We start from the raw sequence: 21,475 nt of genomic DNA on the forward strand, positions 1-21,475 counted from the left end.
TCCTCGGTAGTATAGTGGTAAGTATCCCCGCCTGTCACGCGGGAGACCGGGGTTCGATTCCCCGCCGGGGAGGAAAATTTTTCTTTTTGTTTGGGAGTTACTTTAGTTAGTCTACTATTTTGAGTTAATGAGGTATAGTAGTAATTTAAAAAATAACAGAAAGAGTAAATAAAACAAACAGCAAAAAAGAATTAAGAAAAAAAACTTCGAAATCTTTTCTTTTTAATTAAAATTTATATAAAGTTCAATAACACTAATATATTTTTTATTGATATATGTATATCATCGGCTGACTTGTAAAACCTTTAAAGTCCCTTTTTTTGATGAAGTTGACTTTGAATGCAGTTGTATCAAGGAATTTAAATTTACAAATGATGCAAAGCTTCTTAGAATTGACCAATCAGAATACATCCCTAACGTCAAAAATAAGAACTAAATTTACTGAAACTAGTTAAATTAATTTAGTTAAATTAGTTAAATTAATTTAAACTAAAGTTTACTAAAATTAGATTTTTTTTTAATGCTTAATCGTATTTCGAAAAATTATGTGATATAGGTAAGCTGACGATGAATCATACGGCAGTGTTTCATACTTATCAAGAAAAACTTTGAAAACCTGTTTATCTAACCTTGAAACGTTTTAAAAATTGTGATTTGAATATAAGTGTGTCAATATCCGTGATTTTCTTCGTTTGTCTTTTTTTTTATAAACTTTTTGCTCATGCTTTTGGCAGGCATATCACATGTGGTCCGCAAAGTAATAGGTTCATTCATATCAACCTTAGTCTAAAATTAAATTTAGGGGAAAAAGAGGTTCAATGAATCGAGGGGCACAGTGAATAAGAGAGATTTTCTCAAATATAACAGAAAGTTTGAATTATGCATTATTTCATTATGGCTTTGTAATTCTTTATGTGTAGGCTACATTATTTTAAAAATATAGTTTAACAAAATACTGCCTGTACAATTTCATTATAGCTAATTATGATTTTTTATCTTTTAGTTGCTTTAGTTAATATGGTACAGAACTGAAAAAAGATTGACAAAAAAAAATTGTTAACTCAAGTTCTGTAAACATAAAGGAGGGCCCCATCGGAAAAAACCTGAGTGCAAATTAAAGTAGCCTAGTAATCTTTAATATTATAATTTAGAGCTGGTTTCAAATTAAACTTCAATCGAGATATCTTGATAAAACACCGACGTTTTGTTTTTCTATTGATAACAAACCGTGATTTTGTCAATCTTGTAAAATTTAACTTTTTCAAGTATATTAAAACAATAAATGTTTTTGGTGTGACAAGCTTATATACATGCAAAATTTATTGTTAAAAAACGATTTTAACGGATTTAACCGTATATCAATTTTGTAATGTAATGAGATGCGAGATACATCGCAAAATTTTATTTCCGGACTCATAACTTTACAGGGTTAAATAAAAAAAAATATTTTAAATTTGTTTTTTATTTGAAATGACTGATAACGAAGCTTGTACTTTTCGTTATTAACGAAAAATTAAAACGCCGATGCGTATAATAATCAGTATTACACTATGGACCAGAGTGACCGTCAGGTTAAGTTTTTCCACATTCCCCATCCTAGGTCTGATTTTTCTTTTTTCAGTAGTTAGGTATACATTAGTAGATACCATTTATGACATTTAAAACTTCTGAGGGGGTCGGACTAAGTCAAAAAAAATTTGCTCAAAAATTATTTTCAGCCATAAAAATGTTAATAAAAATAGGCAAAAACTCGGTTGAAAATTTACAAAATTAATTAATTGTGTATGAAATTGCGGACTGTTTACCTAAAACGTCTTACACAGTTCAATAAAAGGTCAACTAAAATTCAAAAAATCACTCCAGCATTTGAAACAAAGATAAAAATTTCCTCTGGAACCAGTAGAGTTTTGAAGTAACCAACTATCCCAAGATTATTTGTAACAATTGCCACAGAAACCTATATAGCCTCGACATGAACAGAGTGGAATATCTGGGAACTGGATAGAGAAGATATCCAAGGTAAAATTCATGTTTATCTAGGTTCTGTTGTTTTTATTATTTATTATTACTTTCTAGTTAATACTTTGTTTTATCTACAAACACATTTTCTTAACAAAAACTATGGAATTGAGAAAGCTGAATGTTTTTTTTAAAAGATACATGTGTTAAAAAAAATACACGTGTTAAAAACTTTCAGATTTCTCAATATATGTATAAACTTAAAATCCAAGTATATGGTAAAATTCATCACACTTAAATGCACGTTTGAGTATATATACATTATTGCATTTAAGAATAACTTGTATGTATATAAGTGTATTGTATAACTTATTCAAAACACGTATATACATATAGATTATACTCAAATTCCTCAATATATATCATACTTACACTATAAGTATATTTATATATATTTAACTTAATTGTATATACGTAAACTTTAAGCTTACATAGAATAAAATTTAACAAAAAAAAAAAAAAATGAAGCTTACATAAGATGAATCGACGAAAAGATCACCAAGGATGCTAAAACAAAATCACTCACTGACCAACAAATTAATTTTAGATTGATAGATTACATCTTGAAGATTTTTAAATATCAACCACACAGTAGATGGAATCGATGCTTCAAATGATTCTGTTCCCGAACGTGTAAAGTCTTCAAGACTATGTTTGGCATGCTTTGTAGGTTAGAGCTTTAGTACTATCATCATTATCATTTGTTGATGTTTATATTGCTTCACATAAATAAATAAATTGATTATAAATTGATTGTACTGAATAAAGTTTTTTTGGGAAAAAATATTTGTCTATTTGTTTTTAAACAAAAATATTTAGTTGTATTTTTGTTTTATTTTTGTTTTTTAAATAAATATATTTAGTGCAAGGAGTCACATCTGTACGGTGAGCAGAGCTGTTGACAATCTCATTGAAGCAGTAGAACAGCTTGGATCTAAGTATTCAGAGCGCGTAGCCTCACGCAAGTATTTTGAATTTTTTTTTTTTTCGATAAAAATGCATATTTAAAAAACCCAAATAATAAACATATTTTATTAATGTCTGCTGCCAGGTATACTTAAGCAAAAGATGGACGCTGAAAGTATTTGTAAAAGAAAGAAGTTTTAGCTGGCTACTCAAGGGCTTCCTTTAAACATTGTGGTTGGGACAACAGACAAGAAAACTGACCAAATTAAGGTGGTCCACCCCAATTCAAAACGTACTTTTTACATTTTTTTGAGTTGTTTTTTTTAAATGATTTTTTTTAATTTCAGTTATTGTAGAACATAATTACAGCACTTTTTTTAGTTGAATTAGTATATTAGTAGGTCTAATTGATCTCTTTAATAGGATAGATATATTTTATTTACCTAACAACGCCCATAGCAACCATTTTTTAAAGAGTATTATAAAATTAGCATCTCAAGAATCAATAAATACATAACAAAAATAAAACTGTTTAGTCTTACATGAGTTTTTGATAACTTTGGCTATATTTTAAAAGCCTATCGCGATGTGCATTTACTGTAAAGTGATATATAAAGTGACAACAGCAGTACAGACATTTAAAGTTTAATTTTAAATAGAAGTAAAAGTTGTAAGTTCTTCACAAAAATGCCAAGATCTACTAAATATGTTAAAAAAAGAGTATTTCGAGGTAACCAACATGTTAGGAATCAAAGCATACATAGTTTTGAAAACAAAAAAGGAAGTGCAAGTGAAAAAAAGTTGCAACAAAATGTTGACTTTAACGATGTAGAAAATGAGCTTGATGAGGATAATTACAATATTATAATAAACTTTAAAGTTTTAAAAACAATGTTTAATAATTTTATATGTAAAGAGTGTTGTTCAAATGATGGAAAGCTGTTACTAAAAAACAATTTACAAAACAAAAATGGGTTCTCATACGAGTTACAGTTATCATGTGATACATGTGAATATATATCAAAATATGATACATCTCTTCAAAGTTATAAGAAAATCTTAACCTCTCCAGGAAAACCTGTTGCAGCTGTAAATTTTAATGCCATTGTAGCTTTTAGAGAACTTGGCAAAGGTTATGAATCTTTGCGTACTTTTGCAGCATTGATGAATATGCCACCTCCTATGACGCCAAAAAACTTTAACTATTTGACTAACAAATTATACAAAGCATATGAGACTGTTGCTATTCAAAGTACTACTAGAGCTGCATTCCAGACCAGAATGAATCTTTGTGTTGATCATAATGAACCTATAAATTGTCAGGTATCTGTTGATGGTACCTGGCAAAAGCGTGGACATCAATCACTTAATGGTATTGTAACCATAATTTCAAAAGATAATGGAAAGTGCTTAGATGCCATTGTTCTTTCAAAAAAATGCAGAGGTTGTTTGTACTGGAAGACAAAAACCCTTAATCCTGGATATCTTCATTGGAGTTTAAATCATGTATGTGATGCTAATCATGAAAAATCATCTGGAGCAATGGAATCATGTGGGGCGGTGATATTATTTTCTCGATCGATAATGAAGAATAATTTAAGGTACACTTCATATATTGGGGATGGTGATACCTCTTCATTTACTGATGTTGTTTCCTCAAAACCCTATGGCAATATAAGTATTGAGAAACTAGAATGTGTTGGTCACGTTCAAAAACGAATGGGAACTCGTCTTCGTAACTTGCGCCAAAGTCAAAAAGGGAAAAAACTTATTGATATTAAACTTGGTCAAATTAGTCTAAGTGGAAAAGGTAACCTCACAGACAAAGCAATAAATTTGTTTCAAAACTATTATGGCATGGCCATACGACAAAATGTTGACAATCTCTACAATATGCAGAAATCCGTATGGGCTGTGCTTTTTCATAACTCTGACATTGAGGATGAAAACATCCGCCATCAATTTTGCCCAAGGACAAAAACAAGCTGGTGCTTGTGGCAGTCTGATAAACTAACTAACTTATCTAAATATCAAAAGAAATTGAGCCTTCCATTAGCTATTCACAAAGTTTTAATTCCTATATTTAAAGATCTATCTAATCAAGATTTACTAAAAAAGTGTCTTCATGGTCAAACACAGAATAATAATGAAAGCTTGAATAGTGTTATATGGAAAAGATGCCCAAAAGATATATATGTTACTAAAAGGTCTTTAGAACTATCTTTAAATTCAGCTATTATTTCGTTTAATGATGGTTTTCAAGGAGTTTTAGAAGTGTTTAAAATTTTAGGTGTTAACACTGGGAGGTTTATGATTGATGCTTCTAAATTACATGATGCATTACGTATATCAAAAGGAAATTATAAATCCACCAATAAATGCAAAGTTAGAAGGCAAAAATTAAGAGGAATTAAAAAAGGGTTCTTAGATAAAGAAGCAGAAGAAGAACCTGTATCATTTTATGAATCTGGAGCTTTTTAAATAAGATTTTATTTTTGTTTTGTGATTTTCTCCACATTAGCTTTTTAGCAAATCAAATAAAGTTAAAAAAAGATATCTCCTGATTGGCTTATTCTTTTTCTTTGAAATTTTCCCAGTTTGTTTAAAATATGTTGGAAGAGGACTGGTAGCAGAATATTTATTTTTGCTTTTTTTTAAGTTTGTGTTTTTGTCATCAAACAGTGAGACCTTCACGATAAAACAAGGAACCATTATGGCAATGCCTATAACTTTTGAAATATTCCAGTTAAATAGATAAAACTGCTAGGGTACCTGAGTAAACATGTTAGTAGCTGAAATACCAAAGGGCATTAAAAAGGGTCATTTACTTCCTGAGAAATCTTTTTTTAAAAAAACACACCAAAACAGGGAAAATGTTGAATAAATGAGGCAAATTGTAAGATTTTTTTTTTTTTTTTTTTTAATACTCTTTTTTAGTAAAAAACAACATAAATAGACTAAATTGAAAAATATAAAGTCAATATTAAAGAAATTCATTTGAATTGGGGTGGACCACCTTAAGCAGGTGTCTTTCGGTATGCTATGGAGTTGGTGAAATCTCTTGAGGTTTCAAAGAATCAAACTAAGATATTTTGTTCCAAATACAGAGTACGGAAAGCTCAAACCTGCATTGAAGAAAATACTTTTTCAAAAAATTGAGGATCTCCATACCTGGATAGATGAATTTTACACTATTAAAGAAGAAGAGTTCATGGATGGAGAAGAAGTTATTACTAGAACATTGGTTCATGTAAAAGATAAATCTACATATACACAGCAGATCATTACAAAAAGATAGCTATGGATTCAGGTCAAGAATTCCTCAAGGTCACTGTAATGTTTTTAATCCCCAAGAAAAAATTTCGTCAGATTCAGAGTTTGCTGATGTTGGAGTAAAGAGATCCTTTCTTATAGCAATTGAGGGGGTTTCTGAAGCAAACGGTAATCTTTGGAAGCTTATTGAGCATCTGAATTTACAAGGTTTAAAAGCATTTGATCTTAAATGTGGAAATTCAGTTTTCGGAATTAGTATTCATGAGAAATCCTGCAATTTTGAAACTGGTAACAAGGGAACACTTAGGTCCTCAGATGAACACGACAACGACTTTACCCTTGGAAAGAAGAAGTTAAAAATGTCACTCTTTAAAAATGTTATAAATCCAAGAATTTTGTGCAAAGAGAAAGATCCTGAAACTCTTCATGATGAGTTGGTTCTTGTTCCTGAGCTCAATCTTCTAATGGTAATAGTAAGTAAACTTGCAGTGCTTCCGCTTAGCGTGTGGCCTTGGTTTGAAAAGTGGTTACACTCAAATTACGTCATGCTTTGAGGAAACCAAGGCGAAGGATTTGACGGATACAATGCAGGCAAGTTCCTGAGGTTGGTGGATACACTCGAGATATTAACAAAGGAAAGTATGACTTATTAACAATTATGAGCTGTCTAAATTTTAAATGCATGTAAGCAGAAGCGTTTAGTATGGTAACGGGGAATAACATTAAGTGCTGCTCTGGAGTTTAAAAAGTCCTATGCAGCTTTGATTGGATGTATGACACATAGCGCCCTAGGAACTTACAAGGAGCTCACAAACAAGAGTAGCTATTCTTGAGTTTAAAAGGACATGGAATAGATGCAAACTAAGGGTCAAACAGATTATGCAAAATGATTAAATCCAGTGTTGTTTTTTTTCTTTTGCATGAAAAAATAGACAGATTGGTGTAAATAATTTAAAGTATATTACTTTTAGCATTCAGAATTAAAGTCAACATTAAGCTTTTTTATTTTGTGCGTTTTTATAAAGTCATAGCTGTTTTTTGAACCTTATTATAAAATTTCCCTAAAATTCAAACATCCCAGAAGTTCTAAATTTTCTAAATGGTGTCTACTAATGTATATCCAACTGCTCAAAAAGAAAATTCAGACCTGGAAACCAACTTTAACCTGCCAGTTACTCTGGTTAGCAGTGATTGTTTTAACCAAAAAAATTTTTTTTTAGGTCTTATCCTAATCACAATTGTTTAGAACTTAAAATTTAGAAAGGTTATAAGGACAAAAAAAACAAAAAATTTTTAACAGATGAGATCTTTTTTGACTCTTAATTCTTCTTTCTTCGTGAACGAGTCTTTTTCACAACAGTAGTGTTCTGACTTCTAATAATGGCACATGCACGTCGTATAGCAGGCTGAAAAAGGAAGAAAAGCTATTAAGGTAACAACCTGATCAGCTGTAATTAATTATTTGACTAAAAAGCTCACTCACTTGGAGTAAATCTTTTCTGTAACCGTTTGCAGATAGAGTGTTTTTTATAGCTTTCATAGCATGACGACTGCCCTTCAATGTAGTCTTTGACAAACCATTGCTTTTTCCTAAAATTTGAAAGCATAAACTTCAAGCAACTAGACTTATTTACAAAACTACACCATGTATTTACCAAATATATTCACCTTTTAATTTTCTAACAGAAAGAACAACACCTTTGCCACCAGGTGCAGCAGTGACCCCTACAGTCTAAGCAATATCAAAAAAGAAATCAATTTAGCAGAAATTATATGTTACACACACACAAAAGGCCTTAAATATTTAAACGGAAGTCTTGTGTTTCAGTTTGTCAGAGATGAAATAATTTTTTGCTTTTCAATCATTTTGACAAATGCCATATGACAAAAAAAATCATCATTAACAACAACCCTTCCAGACAAAAGAAAACATAAAGTGTCATGCTTAAGTAGTTGAAAAATATCTATTGTGGATAGAAAACAACTACAAAAACAAATCTATTTAAGCCAGTTTTGACACTCAACTACAACAGTCTTAAAGCCAAGTAACGCCCTGGCTATGAAAACCATTAAAATAGAAAACTTAAAAACTAATTTAGGTGCAAATGTGAGGTTTTATTAGTTGAGGCATATCTAATATGGATACAAAACAACTATAAAAAAAACTAATTTATTTAAGCCAGTTTTGACACTCAACTACAAGAATTTTAAAGCCAAGTAACGCCCTGGCTAACAACCATAGAAGAAGCTATATATTATTTTGCTGCTATTTAGAATTTCAGATTGCCAGAGGTGAAATATAATTCAAGATTTCAACATGGAACATAAATGCCATACTGATAAGAAAATCATCATTAAATAAAAACAGCAAAACATGTCAGAAAATAACATCAGAAAATAATTATATATTAAAAATTTGAAATACACCTAAGAATTAATATACTCATATTCTGAAGTAGAAACTAGCATTAATAATAAATTAATATCTTTGCCACCTCAGGACTTGATATCTGCCTCTATCAGAGAATTTTTGCCACAAAAGTCGAGCAAATTTCCTGTCCTAGACGCAACAAGATTATTAAAAATTGCAGCTGGATTGTACTAATTATGCTACAGCTTAATAATAGAAACTATCTGTTTTAAATGAAGCTGTTATGAACAAAGCTGTTTCTTTGAAGATAATAAGTTGATACTATGCCAGCAAAGTGGAATTTTTACCATTGTTACTTGCTATTTCTTAGTAACTCAGATTTCTCACAACATCCAAAGAGGTTGAAAAATTCTTTTAACATACTTTTAACATAGAAAATGTTATTTAAAACTTATCAATATTTCACTAATTGATATACACTAATGAACTTATACTTTAGGTGCAATAGTATAGCATCTAAGTGCATTATTGTAGGAAATTGAAATGCCTTGGTGTAATCAGTAAAGTAGAATAACTTACAAGGAAATATGAATAAATGATCAAAATTGTACTAATTCAGTCGTAAATGACAAAATATTACCTTATAAGTAATTAAGTACCTTTTTGTTCACGAGGCCATTGTATTTAAAGCTATTTAAACCAGTCAGGTTGTTTGGTTCCTAGGTAAGAAACAATTTAAAAACTAACAGGAATTCTTCAGTTTACTTTACTCAAAAGAATAGCCATTTAAATAGCTTACTTTGGTAAGAGTCAACCCTTGGCTTTTGACAAGAAAACAGGAGTTCTTTCGAACGACTGACCAGCACAATTCAGCGCTCATGTTGAGAACTGCAATTAAAATAAAACACCAGCTATTTTTATCAATAAACTAAACATATTTTACAGTGAACAGACTTCATTTAACATTAAAGATTCTAGAGATAAGGCCGGACATTTCTTAAACTACTAATTCATTTGTACTAGTACCTTCAGGTTTCACTTTGGTCAATAAAGAATATCCGTGATACTTTCGCAGCAATTTGTAATTGTTTCGGTAGGCCGTTTAAACTATAAACTTAATTTCTTAGTTTTTTTTTGTTTTTTTTTAGTGTTACTAAAAAGGTCTACATTAAAAAAATAAAAAATAAATAGATTTCATTTGGTATGATTTAGGCTTTTCGCTTCGTATTTTACGCTTAAAAGCAGTCAGTATCAGTAAAAAAAATGATTGTTTTGGTTTTATTTAATTCAAAAGTATAATGCTAGAAATCCTTTTTTAAAAAAATTTTTGTAACCAACATTTTCAAATTATTTTAGTATATAGACCAGTGGTTGGAAAACTGCGGTTCGAAAACTGCAAGAAGTTTTTAAATTTCTAGTTCTCCCAATTTAAGTAATTGTAAAATTAACTTTTTCCTGATGAATCTGTACTAGTGATCGAAGTTCATTTTTATTTATATAATAATGGATAACTAAAGGACTATATAGGTACTAATATATCACTGTTATGTTTACAATACATCACTATATAGGTACTAATATATCACCGTATATCCAATTGAAAATCTGCGGAGTTAGAAATCTACTCATTTACATCTGATTGTTTATACGTAAACAACCGCTTCAGCCAACACCAGCTTTTTATTTAGTTTAACTGTGTTAGCGTTACGAAAACTGTTTTTTTTTTTTTTTTTTTTTTTTTAGCGCATAATCCCAGTTGTCCTGAGATTGGGGTAATAAGTTTTGCTTCAGAACTCGACATTGATACCAAAAATTCCGATCCCAGCATACGGATGTCAATATAAATGTTGATCTCTACCAAATATTCCGATTGTGGTCACAACATACCAGGACAAAAGATTATTTCCGGTATTGGCAAATAAAATGAAATGAGAGACTTCTACTCTGTCGAGAGGAACGCTAATTCGATACAATTAAAGCAATCATCGATTCCTGAAATAAAGTTAATCATCACTCCGTAGAAACAATACTTTAGTCTACGTTGATAATCGCATCTCCACAAAGCAACCTGTTGTGCATGTAATACTGGGGTCATAGGGAGGTATTTTTCTTCGGTTTTTTTATATGCAATTCTTAGAAATAAGCTATAAAAGACCTCAAAAGCGCTCGCCTATTCGTCGTTAAATGCTCGCTCTCATTCGTTGTTAAATGTTCAGTTGATTTGCAAGCTTCTTGAAAAGGTACGATTAACCAACAGTAAAATGGCTCTTGTAGAGGTTTTAGTGTTTTCCAGTTTTCCTATATGCGTGTTTTTTGCTTTAACTTGACTGTTTTAAGACAATTTTACATATTCGCTTGTTGCATTAGAGATATAGTAAATCGCTATTGGTCTCAATGTGATTTTAAATTTCAAGCTTGTTTCCCAGTCACTTTTAATAGGTATGTGGCAACCTTGAGATACTTTTTAGCTTTAAATGGATCTTTTGTCAATTAATTTTGATTATTATTAATTGTATGATATATATAATTGTATGATAAATAATTAGTTGATGGCTTTTCCTGAGCTACATCCAGCTTAATTGCTGCGACTGATGCTGAGGTTTTGTTCGGTCATACAGCAATAAAAAAGATATCTCCTTGCGAAAATTTTTTGCAACTTCAGCTCTAATATAATTGGTAAGATAGGAAAAACTTGATAGTGGCGCTAAGATTAGAGCTAAAGTTGCAAAAGTGACGTTAGAAAATCCAGTACTACTACTATACTTTCTGACTAAAAATCCTGCAAGTTGAAGATATTTAAATTTCTAACCTATTACCAATAACATAATTAAAATTTAGGAAGTGTTTTAAGAGTGGTGGGTATTTACAGGGTGCTTTGGAATCCTTTGTATATTTCAGTAATCGCGTATATGCGAGCTTTATTTGCGAAAATGCTATTAATAAATCAAGCAAAAAAGCAAAATTTTATTTATTTTCGTTTTTTTTTTTTTTTGGTTTAAAAACTGCACTTTCGAATCAAGAAACTTTGACGATTTGAAAGTCTTTTTTTTTTATTGAACAAAGCTATTGTATAATTCTTTTCATTATAAAAAATTATTGCAAATGTATTCTGATAAATAATTTTGCTTGCTTTTAAAACTCCGCGAATAATACACGAATGCTTGATGTTTTTACGTGTTACAAACGTCACGTTAACGAGTTTTGCGCTGTAACTCAACGTTTTATTATTATTATTTTATGTTAGTTAAATTTGATTAAAAAACAGATTCATTAAGACGTATCTATTTGTGTTTTCTTTTTATAGACAGCAACATGCTCCATTGAAATGTTGCTGTCTATGAAGAGAAAACACAAAAAAGCATATTTTTTTAATATATTTCAATGAAATTTCTTATGGTAGGCATAACCTATTAGATAACTTATCTTTTGTATTATACGGCGCAATATGCAACAGTAAAACGAGGAACAAAGAACAGGCAAAAAGAGAAATGAAAAATTATTTAAAATATATATGCAGCGTGAGAGGTGGTTGAGAGATTTTTGCGAATTTAAGATTGCTGCGACTTACATTGAATTTCTACAAGAGGCTGAGCTAAATCAAATTTTAATCAAGCATAGGTTAAGAGTAAGTCGTCACAATTTGTTCCTTGATGATACTGAAATCGGGATGAATGAAGCATTAAGAAAATACAGAAAAGCAATTAACGTGTAAGCGAAAGAAATCATTCTTCGTTCGTGAAATAAAAAGTAAACATTTTTTTAAAACTCAACCCGTGAAGAAAGAAAAATCACACTAAATCAGTCAAGTAGATTAGGATAGGCGAGGTTTGATGCAAACGAATCTTGCTTTTTTTGAAAGATAAGTAGAATTTCAAAAAGTCCGATATCAGCGAGATCTCGTTTAATCTAAGATACAAAGACGAAAGAATTCGGTACGGTTTTAGAAGTTGCTTAATTCAGCAAAAAAAGAGAAAAAACAACACTGAAACTGAAAGATCTCAAAGCTTCATTGTTCCACTCAGCCATCTACCATTGTTAAGAAATTGTGAAGATAATCCACTTCGACATGAAAGATAAAGCAACTACTACAGCATTTGCCTAATTCTTTAATTACTGTTTAAAAGATGTTTGATTACTGAATGAAACAAAAACAAAAAAAAAAGGATCAAGTAAAATTAAAGGGACATGGTTTAAGTTTTAAGTATTCGTTGCATTTCAGTGCCATTTTGCAATATTAATATTACGCCTACTTAACCATTCTCCAGAATCCTAAGTTAAAATTGCCAATAGCCTGCTATTGGCAATTAGAGCACCCATTAATTGATTTGGTGACACTGAGGTTTTGAGGCGCCCATTTGTAGCGTCTAATCAAACTTTTTTTAACGAGTTACAAAACTGGTATTAAATACTTTTAAGCATGTCTGTTAGCGACAAGTGTATTAACAGACATTTATGAAGGCAGTTATTGGAACTATTAATGATATTGATTTAAAATGTGATTATATACATAGGACGACTGTCACTATTCTTTTTTTTCGCTTTCAAGTTTTAAAACTGGTTTTCGATGTTTTGGAAATTGCTCCCATGGGCTTTGAAGTTCGAATTTTCGAAATTCTTGCGCGAGCTCAATAGGTTCTTGGACCACTCGTTTAAGCTCGTCGTCATATCGAATCTACAGTAAAATTATACGAATAAATTCTTGCGTTTATGAATTATCATAAACGTAAATATACCCATAAAAAAACCATATTTGTCATATTACCTCATAAAATCCTGAAAGAGGGAAATCTTTTCTTAAGGGATGTCCCTCAAATCCATAATCAGTAAGAATTCTTCGAAGATCTGGGTGGTTAGAGAAAAACACACCGTACATGTCCCATATCTATAAACCACATGAAAAGGTTGAGAGATTTAAAAAAGCACTTAAAAAACCAATTTAAAAAACGTGTTCATAAAACTAAACCAGCTTTCAGTTCCTTAAGTCTTATATAAAATTCGTAAGAATGTAATTACATGAACTGTGTTATTAGTTTTATATTTAAATAGCTTTACTAGAATTAAACAACTCTTAAACAGGTTAAATTCAAACACTCCATATTTTTAAGCACATTAACTTATGTAAAAACAAGTAAACACATTAATTACTTTAAAGGAAAAAAAAAAGAATTTCTAATGGCAAATCTTATGATGATTGATAATCAGAGTTTCAGAGTTGGACTCTGGAGTCAGAATGAAGTTGTTTTTAACAAAATCAAGCAAAAACTTTAAAAACTGTGTTCATAACAAACCTCTCTTTCAGCCCAATTTGCTGAATGAAACAGTGAAGTTGCAGATTCAAGTGGCGTGAGTTCATCAGTATATGTCTTCACTCGGATTCGTGTGTTGTATCGCAAAGATAATAAGTTATAAACGATCTAAAGTGATGAAACAAATTTTAAAAGTTGATCTTGCTAAAACCTAATTTTTTGCTATTAAGAAAAATTCAATCAGCTTCAAAGGTTAGAAAAGTTAGCATCAACAGAAACATTTCATTGTGATTATGTCTAATTTATTAAATTTATTGGAAAAACACAGCAGATTAAAAATTATAAAACTGTATTTTCAGAAGAATAATGATAGTTTCATCATAGCATGACTCTTAAAAGTTAATAATAAAAATACCTCAAACCGGAATGGTTTTGTTGGCCAGTCTACCGCTGTCATATCTACCAACTGCTTGAATTGGGCATTTGTATGATCACGAAGGAATGTTAAGATAGGAATAACACCTTCAGGAGATACAAGTACCTGAAGTTCATCACCTTCTGTCACTTCAACACTCTGGACAAACTTAGGCATTGAGTCTGAAACAAACTGACCAAACTCCATAAGTCTTGTTGTTGTTGGACTATCTAAAGGTCAAGTATAGCAATTAAAAGAATAAAAAACTATACAATTTTAAAAAAATATCAGCAAATTAAATTATTTAAATAATTTTATTTACTGATATTTTTTTAAAAGCAAACATGCTAGCTTTCTAAAAAACATCAGCAAATAAAAAAATTGCTGATATTTTTTTAAAAAAATTGATTTACAATAAGAGATTTATTACAACATTGTCTTGGTAAAAGATCCAAAACACATTAAACTTAACATCTAAATGTTTTTTAAACATGTGATGTCTGCAAGCCATTCTCAAAAAATTGCATCCTAGTGCAGTTCAATAGAGCAAAAGCACTAATGAGACCAGTATTGAAAGCACAGGTGTCAAAACACAATCTATATATCACAGGATTGATTTCAAGATTTAACTGGCTTATAGACTGCTGCTGCATGACTGATCTGGTCTAATTACCACTTTAGAACTCCAAAGGGCAATTTCTGTGCCATCAAGAAGGGTTGATATTAGAATATTTGGTTGAGCACTTTTTTAGTTACTTTTCCTGTGGCATTTGTAAGTAGCTTTCCATCCCAGTGAATAAAAAAAGAAAGTTTTTGTGTTTTGTTATATTTAATATAATACTTTCTAAAAGCACTGTTTAATGAGCAGTACTTTTAGAAAGTTTTATGTTGAATTCCCTATTTCATTGAGTGCAGAAGCCAGATTCATTGTGGATTTAAGATTGTTTATGTTTGTTCTGTTTAACACTCACTTGATTCCTCTAAAAGATTCATGGTGGATTTAAAAATGTTTATGTTCTGCTTAACTCTCACAATTCCTTCAAAGATTATTGTTGTTAACAACAATAATCTTTAGAGGTAGTAGGAGTGTTAACAAGTTGCATTTTCTAGGTGTGGTACATTCTCTGGAAAAAGTTAGGGTGACAGTGAACTCCTTATCTTTTTCTAGTCTTTAAATCGTAATGTCCAGGAAAAAAGGTTAGTTAGAAAATGCAATAACGGTAATTAGAAGTAGGGAATGAGATTATAGTGACTTATTTGTTTGTTAAGTACAAGTTTTACCCAGTTTACGTGTATGACTTCGTTTATTTTTAAATCACCAAGTATGTCCATTAATTATTACAAATTGCATTAACTGAAAGAAAATCTAAAAAAGTTCATAAGTTTATCAAAACAATATTTACTGGTTGTAATTTAATATTTCTTTGAAATTTAATTAAAATTAACAAATTGTTTTAATTGTTTCAAATTACTAAATTTAACAAAATGTTTCAACTGTTTCCAACTGTTAAATTAAACCAACTGTTTCAATTCATTTCAACCAAGATGCTTGATAGCTTGAAAAGCGGAGTTTGTACTCTTAAACATTAATATTGTAAACTAAAGCAAGAAAAACACATGCAAACATTTCCAAAAAGGAGGACATTTCCAAAAAAGGTATTTCATGTGAGATAGTAAATAGGTAGGAAAAAAAAAATTGTAAAAGAAAAATAATATTAAAACTTATAGAAAAAACTATGGTAAAAAATCAAAATTTATCAATGAAAAACAACCTAAAACTTTAAAATTGGTAAAAATTACTTCCAAAAAATATCAAAGCAGAAGAATGAAACCTAAGTTGCCCAACATCCATCAAACATTTATGAACAACAATACTATCACTGTAAAAACAAATAAGAGTTTTTGACATGGTTCAAAACCAAAGAATGAATTTTTCAAAATACCATGAATAGTTAAACATACCTAAATAAATGTTTGAAGAAAATATTAATAGCATTAGTCTGCTGTCATCAAAACATCAAATGATATACATCTTTGGGAAGATTTGGCAACATGTCACAAGTGAAGCCTGACTGATTGATTAAAAGGAAGGCATTGATTTTGTGGATAAGATCAAGGTAACTATTTAACAAGTAAAATAAATAAAAAGGAGAGCAAAGTAGATGTAATAAAAAAGAAATAGAATAAAAAGTAATGTTTATGGTTTTCAAATTTTACTATTTTATGTAAGAAAACATACACTGAATATAAATCTCGGTTAACTGAATGTTTGTTTTCTTAACTTTGCTTCTGCTTTTTTTTTATTGATGACTTTAGAGATACATGGTAAATAGATCTGTCAGGTCAAAAGTGTCATTCGGCAACATTATCTGTCGAAATTCTATCTGTTGAAAGCACCATTCCCAAACATAAGTGATTTTTTACTCGCTTCATATATTTTAATCATTTTAAAATGTCAGTTATGAGCCAAGTTCTCATCATTTGGGGGAAGTTTTTTTAAGCATTCAATTCAAAAAGTATTGTGGCTGAGGCTCATTGAATACTCTCAGATATGTGTGGTGAGGCAGCTATTAGTGAAGGAATGTGTTGTGAATGGTTTCAACACTTCAAGATTTAACAAGTGATTTCAACATTAAAGACTGGCATGGCAGTGGAAGAGAAAAGCTGTTTAAAGATAAGGAGTTGACAACTTTACTCAAAGAAAACTCCTATCGAATGCAAGAAGAGTTGGTGGAATCATTGGATGTGACTCACCTAGACATTTCCAAGCACCTTAAATCCCTGGGAATGGTTCAGAAGCAAGGAAATTGGGTGTTGTGCAAGTTGAAGATGAGGGACATTGAACGGCGTTTGTTTGCTTGTGCAACAGCTGCTTTAAAGGCAACAACACAAGGGATTTCTGCACTGTTGAGACTAGGGACAAAAAAGACCCAATACCAGACCCAATATTCACAGCTCCAAGGTTAAGTTTTGTATTTGGTGGAACTAGCTTGGTGAAGTGTACTACGAGCTGCTAAAACCAAGTGAAACCATTACAGGCAAACAATATTGAACTCAACTGAAGCATTTGAGACAGGCACTGAAGAAAAAACAGCAATACAAGGAAAGGCATGATAAAGTGATTTGCTGCAGGACAATCCTCACTCCCATGTGGTATAACCGGTGAAAATGTACTTGGAAACACTAAAATGGGAAGTTCTCCCACACCTGCTATACTCTCCTGACATCGCTCCACCTGATTTGGTTATCAGATGGAGCATTGTCAATCATAATTCCCTCATCTTTTCCAATCAATGGCCTGGCTGATCAGCATTTCGGTTCTTATGATGACGTGAAAAATTAGATTGATCTGTGGATCACCTCAGAGGATGATGAGTTCTTTCAACACAAGATTTATTTGCTGCTGGATTAATGGGAAAAAGTATTGGCTAGTGACGGACAATACTTTGGATCATAAATGTACTATCAATTTTTGAAAATAAAATCTTACATTTTGAGAAAAAAACAGTTGCTGGCAGAATTAGTTTTGGGATCTGTTTATTTTATTAAAAAAGTAAACAAAGTTATTTTGAATGCTTTATTTTGATTTATATAAGTTCAATTGCATTTCTTTTAGGTTCCTATATAGCTTATAATAAGCATTTCTTTAATTTGCTACAAATTGGTTTTAAATTTTTACTCCCTGATTTTGATATCAATGAAGATTAAAGCTCAGGAAAGGCTCCTAATTTATACCCTACTTCCTTTATTTAAAAATTATGAGCTCTCCAAAAAAAAAGGATATATTATCATAGAAAAGAAAGAAATAAACTTTGAAGAACTTCAATAAACTTGAACTGTTCTACACTCTCCGACTGTTCTACACTCTCCAACAAAATTTTAAGACACATCAGCTACATTTATTAAGTTACAGCAACAACTCATAAAAATAATAACATAGCTAGAATGAACTTAATTACAATATACATAATGTAAATTGAAATAAAAAGAACTTTTAGTATTTTAAAAAAATAAAGGACTTTTTTTGAAATTTTTTTATTTTTAAATGACAAAAATTTAAGACCATTTTAGTTTTTTTCTTAATTAATAGTGAATTGGTCCACCTTTTTTTTAATTACATCAATAATTCTATTTGGCATTGAATGATTTTTTAATTCATTTAAGGTTATTTGATCCCAGCATTCCTTTATTTTTCTAATTGAGATAATTAAAATGCTTTCTGTTTGCATAAAACAAACCAAACTACTCCATATGTTTTCAATAGGATTTAAGTCTTGACTATTTAGAGGCCATTCGTCTTTCTCTTATGTTTTTAACTTCCAAATCTATTTTAGTTTCACTCAATAAATGCAACAAAATTTGACACTAATAAGTTTAAGATAAGTTCCTAGTTAAGGTAATACAGACAAACTTGTCATTTTAAACTTTAGAATAAAAAGCATATAACAATCATACTTTTAAAAACTATTTACTATTTGGAATAAAATTCCTTGAGTACCTTGAGTTGAGACTGCAGTACTTGACAATCGAATTTGTTTGCACTTTTGCAACAGTGCTACACCCAGGGCTTGCCTTGTAAAGAATGCATCTATCAAAAAAAAAATTAGAGATAAAAAAAAAACTGCATACAAATAAAAAACTCAAGTTGACTTGCTGAGTGATACTTGTGTTTTAACAAAGTGTTAAACTATCTTTCTTAGTAGAAAGATTGAAAACTATTTTACCTTTTTCAGGTGCAATTCTTTTAAGTATAACATATAATTCTTCATTAAAAATTTTAATGAAAAACTTTTACATAAATTTGGTATCTATTTTATAACATAATAACTAAATTTATAACTCCACACCAAATCATTCAGTGAGAGACATTGAAGAAAAATCTTTACTAGAGAACATGAAATTAAAATTGAAAATCTATTTTGTTAAGCCAATTATATGAGTCTCAAAAATTGCAGGTGGATTCTACAGAGATTTTTTTGCATAAAGGTAGTAATTCTTTGCATAAAGGTAGTTTAAGAATTCATCATTACAATTTAGTGAATTTAAAAAAAACTTGCCATTCTTCCAGGAGCCCCCTACCTCATTAATAATCTTACCTGTAGCTACATCTAAGATTATTAACAATTCACAAACTGTTTTAAGGAAAAGTAAAGAAAATTTATAATGTGAAACACAAAAAACTTATATTAAGTAACGTTCTTATACAAGAAAAACATATTTTGTGTATAATAAAAACTTGGCTATGTAATATGTAACCAAATTGACTAACTTTGATTACCAATACAAGTTACGATGCAGTTAAGTTTAAAAAATTAACCCAAAATGTGTTTATACCTTTCTGAACTCTTTTTGCTATGTTAGAACATACCACAGGGTTTCTGAATGCCTTCGAGGCAGAGAACACAAATCTTGCAGAGAAGGCCATTTTCAAAAAAAACAGTATTTATCTATAATTACAGCGAGTATGTTACAACATTAAATCAGCCGCGCGAGGAACTTATTTCTAAAGTAGGTATTTTCGACAATTTTTATGTTTGAGATGTACTTATACTTTTTTTAATAAAAAAGCTATTTCAAAAAATAGAAGAAAAAAAACCGAAGATGAAAACTATCTGGCCAAAAAGGGTGAAAAATTTAATCTGAAATTGAATAACTCTTTACAAGAATATTAGGTTGCTAAAAATATATTTAACACAACGGAATGTCCGTATTCAATACGTTTTCATATTAGTCTGATTTCTAAATTCCAATTAGTCTGATTTTTAAAGTCCGTTTTCCAAAACACAAAAAACTGTTATGGGAAAACCTTCAACATTTTCAAAGTTTTTTTTGGATAAAAAGGCAATCTACTTTTCAACTTTTGCACTTGATGAAGTTGATTTTCGATCATTGTTACTAGTAAAAACAAAAACGCGTGAACAATTTGATAAGAAAGAACTGAATATTGAGAAAGATAGTGCGAAAAAAAAATAAAAGGCTGAATCACAAGTGTTTCTAGAAAAGGTAGTCAAAAATGATTTTATGATTTACTTGGTAAGAATAAGGTAAGCTCAGCTTCAGAGCAACCCCGTTAAGAGCATGAGCGAGATCCGGGCCCAGTGCTAGAATTAGCTAGGGCGCCAAAGGCACATTTGTGCTAGGTCTACTTTTTTAAAGCAATATTTTATAGGTCTGGTATTTGTTTAAACTGCATGTTTTTACTTTGGTTAAGTAACTTATCTCAAAATTTCTTCAATCAGAAATGAGCTGTTGGAAAATAATAGATCATTGTACAGCTGTAGCTCTCTTAAAATCTGTTTGAAAAAAATTTTGAGCAATTTAATAATCAAGCCAATAATTCTGTAGGAAAATTATCATTAACAATTTATGTGAATTAACTTATTAAATTATAATTTATTAAATTACGTTTGAAAGAAAAACGAGCTTACTGCCCAAATCGTAAAGAAGACGATGATAATGAACCAGTACTAGGACAGACTAAAACAACTTAAGGTTGACACTTTTTATGTCATAGTTGATGCTATCGTCGCTGATTTGAGACGAAGAATAAAAGCCTATATAGATAATGATTGACGTTGTTTGTTTTTATAGTGCGATAGTAGAATGTTTTTATTGCACGTCGTATTTACTTAACGTCACCTGTGTGTAACTACAAAGGAGAAAGATCATTTTGTTATTTAAAAAATTTAAAACCATCTTTCAGGTCAACAATGGGCCAAGAAAAATTGGCAAATTAAACTCTTTTGAACATCGAGTCGGAAATCTTGATAAGTCTTGTCTTTCATAACATTGGAATGTTATGAAAGTCAAGACTTATCAAGACAAATCAATGCATTGATTCTTTTTCGGTTCTAAGAGGACTGAAATACTTTTACCACTATAGCTCAATGAATAACTTAAAACTCGACAAAAATAATATTACCTCTATAGCTCAATGTTAAATTAGTAAAAAAAAAAAAAAAAAAACAAATTCAAAGCTAAAGATGTTACAGTTTTATTTTTATTTTTTTAAAAATATATTTGTTTGTTTTTATATACAGTATTTATTATCATTTTTGTATCAGTTGGAACTTTAGAGGAATACTTTAGTTTACCTCCGTTGTTTACGCTAAGCCTCCAAGAAATTGATCAAGTATATTCCGGGCCAATTTCCTCTGATGGGCCTCCGGGGCCCACCAGAAAGGAGGAAAGAGGTAGGTTTCCGGTCAATAACTCTCTTAAAGTGTTTTTTTTGGACATATTTTT

General features: G+C 30.3%; 4 protein-coding genes, 1 non-coding gene and 1 pseudogene across 7 annotated transcripts in view; 4 read left to right on the top strand and 2 right to left on the bottom strand.

Annotated features, from left to right (window-relative positions):
• Nucleotides 1-72, top strand: Trnad-guc (transfer RNA aspartic acid (anticodon GUC)). The gene has a single exon. It is a non-coding gene; the product is annotated as a tRNA-Asp (tRNA).
• A 2,847-nt stretch (nt 73-2,919) lies between these two features.
• Nucleotides 2,920-21,475, top strand: part of LOC149880940 (uncharacterized) — a 31,575-nt gene continuing 13,019 nt past the window's right edge. Inside the window, exons 1-2 of one of the 3 annotated variants that reach the window (XM_090068069.1) lie at nt 2,920-2,980; nt 3,071-3,195. The gene's annotated coding sequence lies outside the window, so the exon portion shown is untranslated. Of the gene's footprint in view, nt 2,981-3,070; nt 3,218-10,312; nt 13,733-21,475 lie in introns of those variants that run through there. The other 2 variants (XR_016445402.1, XR_016445403.1) reach the window with 2 other exon arrangements.
• Nucleotides 3,109-5,790, top strand: LOC149880941 (uncharacterized). The gene has a single exon (XM_090068068.1). It carries the CDS (start codon nt 3,613-3,615, stop codon nt 5,404-5,406), a length of 1,794 nt encoding a protein of 597 aa, XP_089924194.1. The 5' UTR covers nt 3,109-3,612; the 3' UTR covers nt 5,407-5,790.
• LOC149880942 (uncharacterized) lies at nt 5,860-6,866 on the top strand (annotated as a pseudogene).
• Nucleotides 7,489-9,685, bottom strand: LOC145194188 (large ribosomal subunit protein eL28-like). The gene is made up of 6 exons (XM_090068075.1): nt 9,596-9,685; nt 9,369-9,457; nt 9,229-9,288; nt 7,867-7,930; nt 7,682-7,788; nt 7,489-7,604 (listed from the first exon to the last, which is right to left on the bottom strand). The coding sequence occupies exons 2-6, from the start codon at nt 9,447-9,449 to the stop codon at nt 7,518-7,520; spliced, it is 399 nt and encodes a 132-aa protein (XP_089924201.1). The 5' UTR covers nt 9,450-9,457; nt 9,596-9,685; the 3' UTR covers nt 7,489-7,517.
• Nucleotides 13,019-19,756, bottom strand: LOC145194340 (NADH dehydrogenase [ubiquinone] iron-sulfur protein 3, mitochondrial-like). The gene is made up of 6 exons (XM_090068071.1): nt 19,565-19,756; nt 18,729-18,818; nt 14,231-14,460; nt 13,858-13,983; nt 13,332-13,451; nt 13,019-13,241 (listed from the first exon to the last, which is right to left on the bottom strand). Exons 1-6 carry the CDS (start codon nt 19,653-19,655, stop codon nt 13,092-13,094), a joined length of 807 nt encoding a protein of 268 aa, XP_089924197.1. The 5' UTR covers nt 19,656-19,756; the 3' UTR covers nt 13,019-13,091.

Source organism: Hydra viridissima, unplaced genomic scaffold, assembly GCF_058129835.1.
Source record: "Hydra viridissima isolate aposymbiotic clone 2 unplaced genomic scaffold, HvirCarnegie_v1 scaffold_12, whole genome shotgun sequence".
Taxonomy (NCBI): Eukaryota; Metazoa; Cnidaria; class Hydrozoa; order Anthoathecata; family Hydridae; genus Hydra; species Hydra viridissima.